The 14,082-nt window shown below is 46.7% G+C and overlaps 1 protein-coding gene across 2 annotated transcripts in view; it reads right to left on the bottom strand.

Moving 5' to 3' along the window:
- SIX6 (SIX homeobox 6) overlaps positions 1-12,972 on the bottom strand; it is a 284,160-nt gene extending 271,188 nt beyond the window's left edge. For both annotated transcript variants that reach the window (XR_014157441.1, XM_081866231.1), the window contains exon 1: positions 11,859-12,972. Coding sequence is in view for 1 of the 2 variants with exons in the window: in XM_081866231.1 (XP_081722357.1) it covers positions 11,859-12,430 (572 nt within the window). In the remaining variant the exon portion in view is untranslated. The remainder of the gene's footprint in view (positions 1-11,858) is intronic.
- Positions 12,973-14,082: the final 1,110 nt, after the last annotated feature.

Raw genomic sequence — 14,082 nt, 5'->3', positions numbered from 1 at the left:
CTTTGGCAGAGATGAACACACCTCTTTCCCTTTGTGCTCACTCATTATGCTTCTTCACACCTTGAGCAGCCCAAGGTCTCACCTGCATTACAGCCTCTACTTTCCTCTACAAATCTGTGGTGTGGCTGCATTTGGAAAACGGTACGTTTCAAAGCACAAACCACAGTGTTGGTGCTGACCTTTAAAGCCCTAAACAGCCTGGGTCCAGTATACCTGAAGGAGTGTCTCCACCCCCATCCTTCAGCCTGGACACTGAGGTCCAGCTGCGAGGGTCTTCCGCTGGTTTCCTCACTGGAAGAAGTGAAGGGAACCAGACAGAAGGCCTTCTCAGTAGTGGTGCCCTCCCTGTAGAATGCCCTCCCATCAGATGTCAAGAAGATAAAGAACTACACAACTTGTAGAAGACATCTGAAGGCAGCCTTGTATCAGGGAGTTTTTAATGTTTGATGTTTTATTATGTTTTAAATATGCTGTAAGTTGCCCAGAGTAGCTGGAAAAACCCTACCAGATGGGTGGGGTATAAATATTATTTATTTGTTTAGAGTTTTGGTCACTTCATCTCAAAAAAGTAATTGCAGAGCAGAGGAGCCAACTCCTAGGGGCTGATGTCCCTTTGCCCCCCCCCAATAAAATATTTGAGGGGACTGGGCCCCCCAAAGTTAATGGACATTGCCATTCAAATGTTGTGCATGTGCCATGTCATGTGATCGATTTATGTGGGGCAGGGCTTACCTGGCACCCCAATATTTTATTCAAGTTGGCACCGTTGTTGCAGAGCTGGAAAGGGTAACGGGATCGAGGGGATGGGACAACTTGCCTATTGGGAAAGAGTGCAACATTTAGGACTTCTCAGATCAGAGAAAAGCCTAGTAAAAGGCAAGAAGTGTATAAAATTTATGCATGGCATTTCAGAAAAACCGAGAAGTCCAATGAAGGTGAATGCTAGAAGATTCAGGACAGAAAAAAGAAAGGGATTCTCCACACAGCGCAGTTAAACTATGGAATCTGCACTACACAAAGTGGCAGTGATGTTCACTAACTTTTATGGCTTTAAAATACGTAATCTCCTCTAATAATGCTACCAATGACTTCAAGTCTTGATGCCTCTGTTCTACGTCCACTGTTGGACGCAGTATGCCTCTAAACTAAATAGTAGCAGTAGTAATAGTAATATTAATAATGATTTATTTATACCCCACTCATCTGGCTGGGTTTCCCTAGCCACTCTGGGCGGCTTCCAACAGGATATTAAAGGTAAAGGTAAAGGACCCCTGACAGTTAAGTCCAGTCGCGAACTCTGGGTTTGCGGCGCTCATCTCGCTTTACTGGCCGAGGGAGCCGGCGTACAGCTTCTGAGTCATGTGGCCAGCATGACTAAGCCGCTTCTGGCAAACCAGAGCAGCACACAGAAACGCCGTTTACCTTCCTGCCAGAGCAGTACCTATTTATCTACTTGCACTTTGACGTGCTTTCGAACTGCTAGGTTGGCAGGAGCAGGGACCGAGCAATGGGAGCTCACCCCGTCGCGGGGATTTGAACCGCCAACCTTCCGATCGGCAAGCCTAAGGCTCAGTGGTTTACACCACAGCGCCACCCGCGTCCCAACAGAATATTAAAAACACAATAAAACATCAAAAACGTCCCTAACAGGGCTGCCTTCAGATGTCTTCTGAAAGTCAGATGGCTGTTTTTTCCCTTGACATTGGATGGGAGGGCATTCCACAGGGTGGGTGCCACCACCGAGAAGGCCCTCTGCCTGGTTCCCTGTAACCTCACTTCTCGCAGTGAGGGAACCGCCAGAAGGGCCTCGGAGCTGGACCTCAGTGTCCGGGCAGAATTGCACTGTTGCACAATGGTCTTGTTGGTGCGCTTCCCAGAGGCATCTGATGGCTACTGTGAGAACGGGGTGGTGGACTGGATGTACCACTAGGCTCTTCTAATGTTGTTTGCACCCCTGTACTAACTGTCCTCTTCGTCTTATCAAAAGGTGGAAACACAATCATATGCTCTGCCACTGTCTCAGGAATTGCAACCTACCACTTCTCCAGTGGCGGGACGCGGGTGGCGCTGTGGGTAAAAGCCTCAACGCCTAGGACTTGCCGATCGAAAGGTCGGCGGTTCGAATCCCCGCGGCGGGGTGCGCTCCCATCGTTCGGTCCCAGCGCCTGCCAACCTAGCAGTTCGAAAGCACCCCTGGGTGCAAGTAGATAAATAGGGACCGCTTACCAGCGGGAAGGTAAACGGCGTTCCGTGTGCTGCGCTGGCTCGCCAGATGCAGCTTGTCACGCTGGCCACGTGACCCGGAAGTGTCTGCGGACAGCGCTGGCTCCCAGCCTCTAGAGTGAGATGAGCGCACAACCCTAGAGTCTGTCAAGACTGGCCCGTACGGGCAGGGGTACCTTTACCTTTACCTTTACTTCTCCAGCTCTTAGCTATTCTGATTCTGTTAGCCAAAAACACACACCATAGCAGTCGTGTTTGCATCATCAGACACCATGCTTCTCCATGCTTGCATGGAGAGGGCAATGAAGAAGAAGAGGAGTGCTCTGATGGTGTTTCCTGTTTGGCAGGGGGTTGGACTCGATGGCCCTTGTGGTCTCTTCCAACTCTATGATTCTATGATTCTAGGAGGAGGAGGAGTTTGGATTTGATATCCCGCTTTATCACTACCCAAAGGAGTCTCAAAGTGGCTAACAATCTCCTTTCCCTTCCTCTCCCACAACAAACACTCTGTGAGGTGAGTGGAGCTGAGAGACTTCAGAGAAGTGTGACTAGCCCAAGGTCACCCAGCAGCTGCATGTGGAGGAGCGGGGAAGCGAACCCAGTTCACCAGATTATGAGTCTACCGCTCTTAACCACTACACCACACTGGCTCTCAGTGAACGAGGACAGGGGTCAGCAAACTTTTCCAGCAAGGGGCTGGTTCACTGTCCCTCAGCCCTTGTGGGGGGGGGGGCGGACTGTATTTTGAAAAAAATAAGAATGAATGAATTCCTATGCCCCACAAATAACCCAGAGATGCATTTTAAATAAAAGCACACATTCTACTCATGTAATACATACTGATTCCCGGACCGTCCGCAGGCCGGATTTAGAAGGCGATGGGGCCAAATCCGGCCCCCGGGCCTTAGGTTGCCTACCCATGGACTTCCCAGCTGCTCTCAGCACATTGCAGGGTGTGGGGGTCTCATATCCATACAGGGAGAGTGGTTCTCTGATTTCGCAAAAGCCCAGGCAGACTTAAGCACTAATAAATCATTTTAATGAGCCACGAGAACACAGAAATAGCTGGACCAGGACAAAGGCCCTTCTAGTCCAACATTCTGTTCTCCCGATGGCCAACAAAGCTTACAATCGGGACCTGAGTGCAATTGTGGGGAGGAAATTCCACAACTTAGGAGCTGCTGCAGAGAATGCTGTCTCCCAGAGCACCACCGCTAAAACTTCTGTGGGCAGCGGAACTTCCAATGGGGCCTTTTCTGCAGTGTCTCCCCATTTGTGGGATACTCTCCCCAGGGAGGTTTGGCCTGAGCCTTCATTATATACCTTTAGGTGCCAGGCAAAAATGTTCCTCTTTGACCAGGCCTTTGGTTGATTGACATCCAATACCCTTTAAAAATGTGTTGTGGAGGCGGGGGGGTTATTGGGTTGCTCTTGTTTTTGTTTTTATTATGCATTTTATGTTTTTTATAATGTGATTTTAACTTGAGATCTGCGGGCATAGGGCGGTATACAAATAATAATAATAATAATAATAATAATAATAATAATACCAAGATGACTTGCTATGTTGATGTTAATAAATGAGTGGGTTTGTAGGGAGGGAAGCAGTATTTCAGATATCTACATCATTTAGACTTTGACATTATTATTATTATTATTATTATTATTATTATTATTATTTTAGTATTTATACCCTGCCCATCTGGCTGGGTTTCCCCAGCCACTCTAATCATAGCATTACTGTATGATCAATAACAAATGATACACCTACCCTCCATGAATTTGTCTAATGCTCTTTTAAAGCATATTCTCTGTGCCTTGTGTCAATGAGTTCCACAGATTAATTATGCACTGCATAAAGAAGTACTGCCTTTCGTATTCCCAGTGGGGTGGCTTGGCCATAGAGTTTCAGAAAGGTACACACCAATGATGTGACCATATCCCCGCACCCCACCCCACCCCCCGCTTATAAAAGACTTTCACTTTAACCATGTCACTTTAACCAAGCCACTCTGTTCCCTATTATTTCAATGCATGCTATTTCCCCAAAGCACAAAAGCTTATCTTGGAATCTGTACCCTTTGTCATTCATTGGAAGGTGAGAGAAGGCAAAAGCTTACTTAGAGATGTAATTTTCCTGTTCACCTACTCAGCTACTGCAAAGGAAATTTTAAAAAAAATCCTTACAACTAACAGTGTAAGACACATTTTGCCTCCTCAGAAATCACTCTGTCTTTCCTTTATGGTGGGGGAACCTGAGGCCCTCTGGGTTTTATTGGACTACAAGTCCCATCATCCCTGACCATCAGAAATCCAAAGGAAGGCAAATATATATATATAACCCTGCCCTAAATATTTGCCTTCCTTTGGATTTCTGAGCACAATTCAAAGTGTTGGTGCTGACCTTTAAAGCCCTAAACGGCCTCGGTCCAGTATATCTGAAGGAGCATCTCCACCCCCATCGTTCTGCCCGGACACTGAGGTCCAGCGCCGAGGGCCTTCTGGCGGTTCCCTCCCTGCGAGAAGTGAGGTTACAGGGAACCAGGCAGGGGGCCGTCTTGGTGGTGGCACCCTCCCTGTTGAACACCCTCCCTTCAGATGTCAAGGAGATAAAGAATTACACAACCTTTAGAAGACATCTGAAGGCAGCCCTGTATAGGGAAGCTTTAAATGTTTGATGTATTACGGTATTTAAATATTTTTTTGGAAGCCGCCCAGAGTGGCTGGGGAAGCCCAGCCAGATGGGCGGGGTATAAATAATAAATTATATTATTATTATTATTATTATTATTATTATTATTATTATTATTATTATGTTTCTTCATGAACCTGCTTCAATCAGAGATTACAGAGGTATAAAGAAATGAGTATGCCTAACATTGGCCCTATCAGCAGGGCTTTTTCGGCTGTGGCCCCAATCTGGTGGAACGCTCTGTCACAAGAGACTAGGGCCCTGCGGGACTTGACATCTTTCCGCAGGGCCTGCAAGACAGAGCTGTTCCACCAGGCCTTTGCCCAGGGTACAGTCTGACCCCCTCCTTTGGCAATCCTCACAGAACTCTAGCCCAATGGTTGCCATTAATTTGATTCTGAATTGATTTTGGAATGAATTGATTTCAGAATGTATTTCAATTAAATGATTATGGTTTTATGTAAACTGTGTTATTTTTATTGTTGTTAGCCGCTCTGAGCCCGGCTTTGGCTGGGGAGGGTGGGATATAAATAAAATTATTATTATTATTATTGTTATGATGATGATGATGATGATGATGATGATGATCAGCAACATCATATCAGCTTCAAGGCTCCTAAGCATTGTTTTCTGTTACTGCCATGTTTGCCAAATTCAGCTAGGTCCTATTGGCTCCCAACTCCATCCATCTTATCCACTTGTTAACCATCTAATCTGAAGCTGCAGTAGCCAGTGTTTTACACTTCCCCATCAGCTATCCTAGCCAAGGCCACTTCCACAATTTAAAATGGCCAGTCCTAGAATGACTTCACGTGCATGTACAAATAACTTCAGCATAACTTTGGTGCAGGGATGTGGGTGGCGCTGTGGGTTAAATCACAGAGCCTAGGACTTGCCAATCAGAAGGTTGGCGGTTCGAATCCCCGCGACGGGGTGAGGTCCCATTGCTCGGTCCCAGCTCCTGCCAACCTAGCTGTTCGAAAGCACGTCAAAGTGCAAGTAGATAAATAGGTACCGCTCCGGCGGGATGGTAAATGCCGTTTCCGTGTGCTGTTCTGGTTCTCCAGAAGCGGCTTAGTCATGCTGGCCACATGACCCGGAAGCTGTACGCCAGCTCCCTCGGCCAATAAAGCGAGATGAGCGCCACAACCCCAGAGTCGGCCACGACTGGACCTAACGGTCAGGGGTCCCTTTACCTTTACCTTAACTTTGGTGCAGGGTTCTACGGGTTTCAAACCATCTCCCTAGGGAACCCTAAGACACTCTGGAAATTTGTCCGAGGTCCTCAGTGAAAGGTTCAGGAACGACAGACAAGCCAGTTGATTCCTGCATCGGCAGGGGGTTGGACTAGATGACTCTCCCCCCCCCCGCGTCCCTTGCAATTCTACAATTCTAAGCTTCCCTGAAAGAGCATTACCAATTCCTCCCTTTAATGCACAGCCAAATAAAAGGGTTGTGTGCATTCTGCAACAGTCGGTCACTTTGCACAGGGGATGGGCGTCCCTCGTGCCATGATCTTTCTGCAATGGCCAGGGGTTCACTGACAAATGCACACAGGTTCCTCAGCAGACAGATCAGGGTGGAAATTCCTCCTGAATGCAGGAGGTTTGAGAAACCCGTTGGTCTAGCTCAAGGGGGTATTTGTCCTGCTTTAGGGGCTAGGGGGTGTGACAGGTCAACTGGAACAAGCTGTGACTCTTCCTCATTCTGCAAACTTTGCTAATTCACCACGCCTACATTTGCAGCCACTGCAAGGTTTTAAAACTCTTGCCAACTGATCCACTCATGCAGTTTTAATTTAGCCATTTGTGCATTTAAATTATATTTCCCTAATTCCAAATTGTATTATTATCAACATTAATATATATCCGTAATATTCTGGATGAAGTTTCTTTTCAAGAATGCATTTCTCAGATTATTTCAGATTCTGTAAATGCGATTATTTCTACTGTTATTTTTCCTGCAATGCTATGTTATATGATACCACCAAGTTATACACCCAGACCTTGTAAATTACATTTTGTTTGGCCCCCATATATATATATATATGGATACATTTCAGTTTCTGAAATTTTCAGTAGGGAAGGGTCGCAGGGTTGAGTGATGTTCAAAAGGTCTGCTAGAGCAGTTATTGTCGGACAGAACAGAAGACCACAACAAATGTTCTCAACACATAATGCATTTTTTGTAGTTCTACCTTGAACATATCTGCAAAAAGTACAAAAACAGCAATGTATCGTTCAAAGTAGAGCAGCAAAAAAGGCAAAATCAATGTATTTTGAGAAGATTTTTAGTGTTTTTTTTGTTTTGTTCTGCCTCACAATAGCTGCTGTAGTATTATCGACATGGATGAAGTCATCACACATACAGCTTTTTTAATATAAGAAAGCAAAGGCACACACACTTTGCACATGGACCCAGTTAACAATAGTCACTCTCTGGGTAGAATCGGCATGGAAGACCAGTTCAAGATAGAAATACTTCCAAGCACATGTGGAACACATCCTACAGAATAGCATCTAGGAACATATTTAAGATTGTATTGTTTTCTCCTCCTCTCTTTTTTAAAAAATCACGTTTTTAAAATTAAACCTGCCTTGGGCAAACATGGGTGTTACAGAGCTGAAATAAAATACATCTGTGAAATATTGCAACTTCTTGATATATGCTATTTTACTGTTATTAGTGTTGTTATTCTATCATCATCATCATCATCCCTTCACCTCTTTATGTAGCCAGGCTCATTGTTACGGCTGACTACATCTCTTAGAACAAAGAACCGAAGAACTGTGTTAATCTAAGCACCGAGGGTTAAGCCTCGTCTATAGAAACGGCTCCTTTTAGCTACCAAACCTAAGACAAATGGGTGACGATCCAATAATTTGGCATCGAAGCAGCAGTTTCTATTTCTGCAAACTATAGTGCGTAATAGTAATTTTAAACACACCTGCTTTCAAGCAACTTTTAGCAGAAATATATCTTGGATCACTTATTTGAGGCGGCTGTGGTCCCCACAAGTGTTTCAAAACATTGTTTCTCCCCCCCCCCCGCCGCCCCCAGTTCCAATAAATTTAACCATACTAGCACTACAATGGGGAGGAAATGCAGTTTCTGCATATTGCACTATAGATTGGAATCAGCTCCTCTCCAGTAGTTTAATGTCCTACAACTGATTTCCACCAAGGATAGTTTAGAACCAACAACAGTGTGTTTTTCACTGGATTCATTATTTGTATTTATTGCGTAAATGGAACCTCCACTCCCAAGTATACCGGGTTTAAAATTTTGTTTTTGTAATATGATATTTTCTTGTGTGCTATTGCTCTGCCCTTATTTTATAAACATTTATGAAATAAAGAGTCAATACTGTTTAAAAATGACACATCCACAAAAATACAGAACAAAGAAGAGTATTTTCTGAACAAAGCTTTCGAGGATGTTAAGATTAGAACCAATTTTAGCTCTGAGCAATCCAGAGTAGATTTGGAAAATGCTTTTTAAAAACAAACAGCAGGGCCGTTTTTAAACAGAGTCTGCTAAATGTTCTGCTTTTTCTCTTGTAGCCTTTCTCTCAGTTGAAGAATCCGCAACCCACTTAAAATAAAAGTCCTTTAATTTTCAGTTTTGCTGCATTGGCTCTTGTAGGCCTGCCTGAATTTAAGAATCTGTTTACAGCTGCAATCTCGTGTGCACCTGAGCTCAGAAAGATTTACTTCCAAGTAAACATGTATGGGGATTATAGCTGCATGCATATTGCAAAACTCTCTTCTTCATTGGTTATAACTGAGGAATAGATTCAATAATGTATACTTCGACTGGATCGCAAAACTGCTTGTCCCCAGTAATTTCCCCTCCTCTGTATTTCTGTCTCTCATTGCAAGTTGTTTTTACATTGGTGTGCATCGCCCTCACATTTAAAGTTTGTAAGATGGAAGCCAATCTATGTTTACTCAGAAATCAGTCCCGCAGCACAGGATTTACTCCTAGGTAAATCTGTATGGGATTGTTCTGTTAGTCGGATTCACAGACTTAAGCCGAAAGAATCCTACTGAAGTCCGTGCGACTAAACTGGTTTACATTCAAGCACTTTGGCACAATGGAATCGTAAACACGCCTCCTGCAAAATATAGGTCATTCGTGCTAATTAGTGCACCTAATTGTCATCAGAAATCCTTTCCCATTCTAAGCTAGGCTTCTTCTTCTTTTTTTTACTTTCCCTATTTATTCCTTACGTCAAGCTCCCCATGCAGTCCTTAAACCAGCTCCCTGTTTGGCTAAATAAAAGTCCTGCACTTAAATGGCAACATTGAGCATCTTTTTAAAATTATGGGCTGTATCCAAACCGTAACCCTAGAGAGGGATAAAGGATAATGGTGAAGGGAAGCTGATGTGAATTTCCTAGGAATGGCATGCACCTTAAAATATGCATGAATCACAACTGAATATTTGACAGGTTCAATCCCTCTGCCGACTGCCATGGTAAAGAGGCTTTAAGAACCATATCTTTCAAGATACCATGGTGTTGAATTCTGTTGGAAGTGGGTCTTGCTGCAGTTGAATACGGGCATTTACTACTGTTGTGTCTTTGCACTGAAACACAGCAGTGTGTCTACGTCTTTTTACAAATTGGATTTAGAAAATGGATGGACGAGCGGACAGCTGCTTAAAAGGAGAATGGCATAGCCATACCACATACTTCTCAACAGGAGAAGTATTTTGCTCACTTTGCTCCCGAGTTGCTCCTGGTTTTAAATTAAAAGTGCTTGCTCGTGGGTGATTGCATTTAGAGACTGATTCGAAACTCATTACTCAAAGTAAGCCATTTTTTAAAAAATCACTTAAGTGTGGTCCCGTGTCCCTGTACACTTGGGAATATCTTCTTTCGAGTTAAAGGGGACTTACTTCTTATAAACATGATTTTAAGGTAGCTACACGTGCATTTAGGACTGGCGAGCAATCAGCTTGATCCACTGAAATGCTTGTTTTAAATGAGCCATTAACGAGGTTATGCACCAGATAGCATTAACAGTATTAGAAATATCCATCTGTATAGATGGGTATCAGCAAGCATGGCATAATGGTATTAAATGATAACCCCCGGTAGTGAAATAGATATTGTATTTTAAGATATGCTTATTTTAAACCCATCAGCTGGTCTCTACCTATGCATTCATACATACAGGCAATGCATTTTTCCTTTAGTCAAAAAGAGATGATGTGCTGGATAGTCAAAGGAAATTAAAAGAAAAATGAAAGCCAAAACTTTAATTGTAGATGAATTGTTAGAGGAGATAACAATAGTAAAAAATAGATTTTAAAATAGAAAAAAACTATATCCTATGTCATGTACCTGCTTTCTTCCCTTCTTTAATTTTAATTGTTTGAAGAATCATTTTGCAGTTCTCAAAACCTGCCTAGTTTCCTTCCCTCCCAAAAAGATGTTTCATAAATTAATTTCCAAAAAGATGTCCCATACATTAATTAAACTGCAGAATGCAACAGTCTCAACAGCAATACACCTCTACAGATACAGGGATGCTGCAGAAAAGTAGGCAGATGTAATTGCCCGGCTGATCCTCAACATACTTACTTGGAAGTAAAATGACATTTCTGCATCTCATATCTCCCTGACCTCAAGTTTTTTTACAAGCCCCCACCCAACTATGTACCAGCAACTCAGGATAATGCTTTGTGCATCTGATGAAGTGGACTGTTGCTCAAGGAAGCTTATGCCACAATTAATTAGTTTTTTCTTGGAGGTCCCACAATGCTGCAGCGTTGCTTATTCTGCAAAAGGCGATCAAGGCTGCTCATCTGGAAATCGGTTACAGGAAATCTGGTTTCTAAATAGCAGCCCGCCCCGCTGATATCAATGTGGCTTGATCCTAAATTGGTAATTTAATACTTGTTTTGCAACTCATTTCCCAGCTCCGGGCTTAGGATCCGGGTGGACAAAAGAAGCTCACATTCTTACTTGCCTGCTCCCACAAACCCACTCTGTGGGAAATTCGAGCACGGGAAAGTACAACCCTAAACGCTGCATCTAGAGAGCAAACCTCACTGAACTCAGTGTGACTTACTTCTGAGTAAAGGTGCATAATACTGTACTGCAAATTTCCTCCAAAGTCCTTGCTCTTTGGACTCAATTGGGAGGGTGAGATTAGCGAGGACTTGCTCCAAAGTGAATGTAAAGAAGGCCGTGGAATAGGGAGATTTTAAGCACATTTTACATATGCGGTCTTCAGACACCTTAAGGCGAAGTTTAAAAACCCCCATCTGTTTCAACGGAGCAGATTCACACGAACGGCTTCCAGAATTTCCCCCTACGAATTCAGATCCAATTCAACTTACTTAAAATGGGGGGGGGGGTTATTGTGCAGTGCTTTAAGCTTAATGGGTCCTATTCTGGAAACCTGAACATGAATTTTCGCCTGAGTATCCTCCTCCTGCCTACGTTAGCTGCTATCTAGATTCGGTCGTGAAAGCTAATACCCAAAGACAGCAAACGAAGCTAACCAAGTGAATCTGGCGCGGGCCGGGGAAGAGAGCAGCAGGATTCGCACCCTCGCCTCCCCGCTATTTGGAAGCGGAGACGGTCGCTGCAAAGGGGATTCCAAGCGGGCGCTAGTCCGCTTTGAGGCCCCTGGGCGTGGAACAACTAACCCAATAAAATGGGGTGAGGACGTGGGGGCACGAGAAGGAGAAATCGCCAGGCGAGGGGGGCGGAATAAGAGGACCATCTCCTTTTCCTACAGTGCCAGCAGCGCAACTGGAAATCAATCTTCGTATCTGTGTTTGGAGAACTCGTGAGTGCGCGCAAGAGTCTAGGAAGGGTATGAGTGTATCTATAGCGGCGCGGTCGCCATCCCACCAGCCACCCTCCCCCGAGATCTTCCTCCTCCTCCTCCTCCTTCTCGGTCCATCCCCGCCGTGCGCTACCGACCTGTTCTTGGCGGCGGCGGCCCTGTCCCTTTGCCTGCGGTTTTTGAACCAGTTGCCCACCTGCGTGGGGGTGAGTCCGGTGGCTTGGGCCAGCTCTCGCTTTTTGCTGGGGTTTGGGTAAGGGTCCTGCAGGTACCACTCTCGCAGCAGGTGCCGCGTGCGCTCCTTGAAGCAGTGCGTCTTCTGCTCGCCGTCCCAGATGGTGCGCGGCAGCGGGAACTTCTTGCGCACGCGGTACTTGTCCACCGGCCCCAGCGGGCGGCCGCGCAGCTTCTCGGCCTCCTGGTAGTGCGCCTCGAGCCACAGCGCCTGCAGCTTGGCGTGCGACTCCTTGGGGAACTTGTGGTTCTCCAGGATGTGGTACAGCTCGCGGTAGTTGCCGGCGTGGAAGGCCACGATGGCGCGCGCGCGCAGCACCGACTCGTTGCGGTTGAGAGCCTCGCAAGCCGCCGGCGCCACCGGCAACGACCAGAGGAAGCGCCCCAGGCGCTCCACGTCGCCGCTCTCCTCCAGGGTCTCGCACACCCCGGCCACTTGCTGAGGGCTGAAGTTGAGGATAGGCAGCTGGAACATGGAGGCGGCCGGCGAGGGGGCCAGGGCAGGCGAGAGGGATGGCTGGGCTGCTGGCGACCACGCTTCCCCCGGGTCACCTCTTGCGCGCAATCCGCAGGAACGCCGAATCAAGGCGCCTCTTCTCCGCGCCTCGGGCTGGGCTGCCTCTACCGCGGGTCCAGGCGCCTAGTCCCTTAGTTATGGGGCTGCAGGGTTGCAGCGACTCTTCCACGCGTCGGAAGCGACTCCCAGAGCCGAGCCTCTCCAAACAGCGGCGCTGGTTTTGGCGGAGGCCACGCTTCTTCGCTTTTCTCCTGGGTTCAGAAAGCCAGCGCGCTCTCTCTCTCTCTCTCTCTCTCTCTCCAGCCCTCCAGATAAGGGGTAAAAAGCCTTTCTCTCTCTCTTACCCTTATCGTCCCCTCCTCCTCCTCCTCCTTTTGCGCGCTTCAGGCGCTCGCTTGGCTAACCTTTCGCAGCAGCAGCAGCAGCAGCGGCCGCCGCGCGCGCGCGCTGCGCTAGGGCGCTGGGAGAAAGACTGCGCCGCGCTCCGGCGGCTGCCTCAAGTTGGCTAGAGGGAGGGACCCGTGCGTGAATGGAGGAGGGAGGGCGAGGGAGGGGAAACAGGGGAAAGCCCCCCGCTTCCTCCACCGCCCCCCCCACACCGCACCCTCGGTCTCCCTTCCAGCTTCTGATTTGCTGCTGTTGGCCTCGCCAGATTGGCTGCCCCCTCGGTTTCCATGGCAGGCCGCCTGCCCATCACTGCCAAGCCTCTGCCAATCAAAGAGCGAAATCCTGCCAGCGCAGCAGCTCGGAGCGCGCTTGGAGAAGGAGGGTGGGCGTCCTCCGCCCTTTCCCCGCTTCTCCCTTTCTTCCTTTCAGCACCTCCCCGCGGTCGACAGCGCCCAGTCACTGCACTGGCCCTTCGCTAGCAGGGAGAACTGGAGGGTGGTGGTGGGGAGAGTGTTTTTTTCTTTGCAAGAGATTTGCGCTGTATTCAGATAGAGGGCGCAGGCGCGTCCGGGCGCTGCCTGAGATGGCGAAGCGGTGTGGTTTTCTCGAGGAAAAGGGAATGGTAACTCTGCCACTCAACTTTCCCAAATATAATCCGAAATAAAACCAATTCATTCAGCATCTGATCTGGAAAGGGAAAGCACCGCGATCCTACTCCGAAGTATCTCATTACAGGAAAATGTGTCTCTTTTTAAATAAATAAATAAAAATTGCCCAGTAGCTTCAACAGGTTTACCATACCCATTGAATCACCCATGTTCTACTACCCTCCTGAGAAAAAACCCACCCCACCCTCCCACTATATATAAGGGTCTGGTGACTTCTGTTTCAGTGTATCTGAAGAAGTGTGCATGCACCAAGAACAAACTTAGTTGGTCTCTATGGTGCTACTGGACTGTTTATATATATATTTCAACTGCGTCTGACCAATCTTTTTTAAAAGTTAGCATCATGCAGCCTGATGAAAGGAGGAGGAGGCTTCATTTTGGACACCGAAGCATTGCACCCGGGTCGGACTGTTCGCCCCTCTAGTCCACTATTGCATACTCTGACCGGCAGCAGCTCTCTCTGGAGATTTAAGCGGAAGGTATTTCAAATCAGCTGCCGCCTGGAACTTTACCAGAGATGGAAGTTGGCACTTTGTGCGCGGAGAGGCCTCGCCG

This window comes from Podarcis erhardii (genome assembly GCF_964252035.2).
Source record: "Podarcis erhardii genome assembly, chromosome: 1".
Lineage (NCBI taxonomy): Eukaryota > Metazoa > Chordata > Lepidosauria > Squamata > Lacertidae > Podarcis > Podarcis erhardii.
Note: the sequence above shows the minus strand (reverse complement) of the source record. Positions and strands in the feature narration are given on the sequence as shown.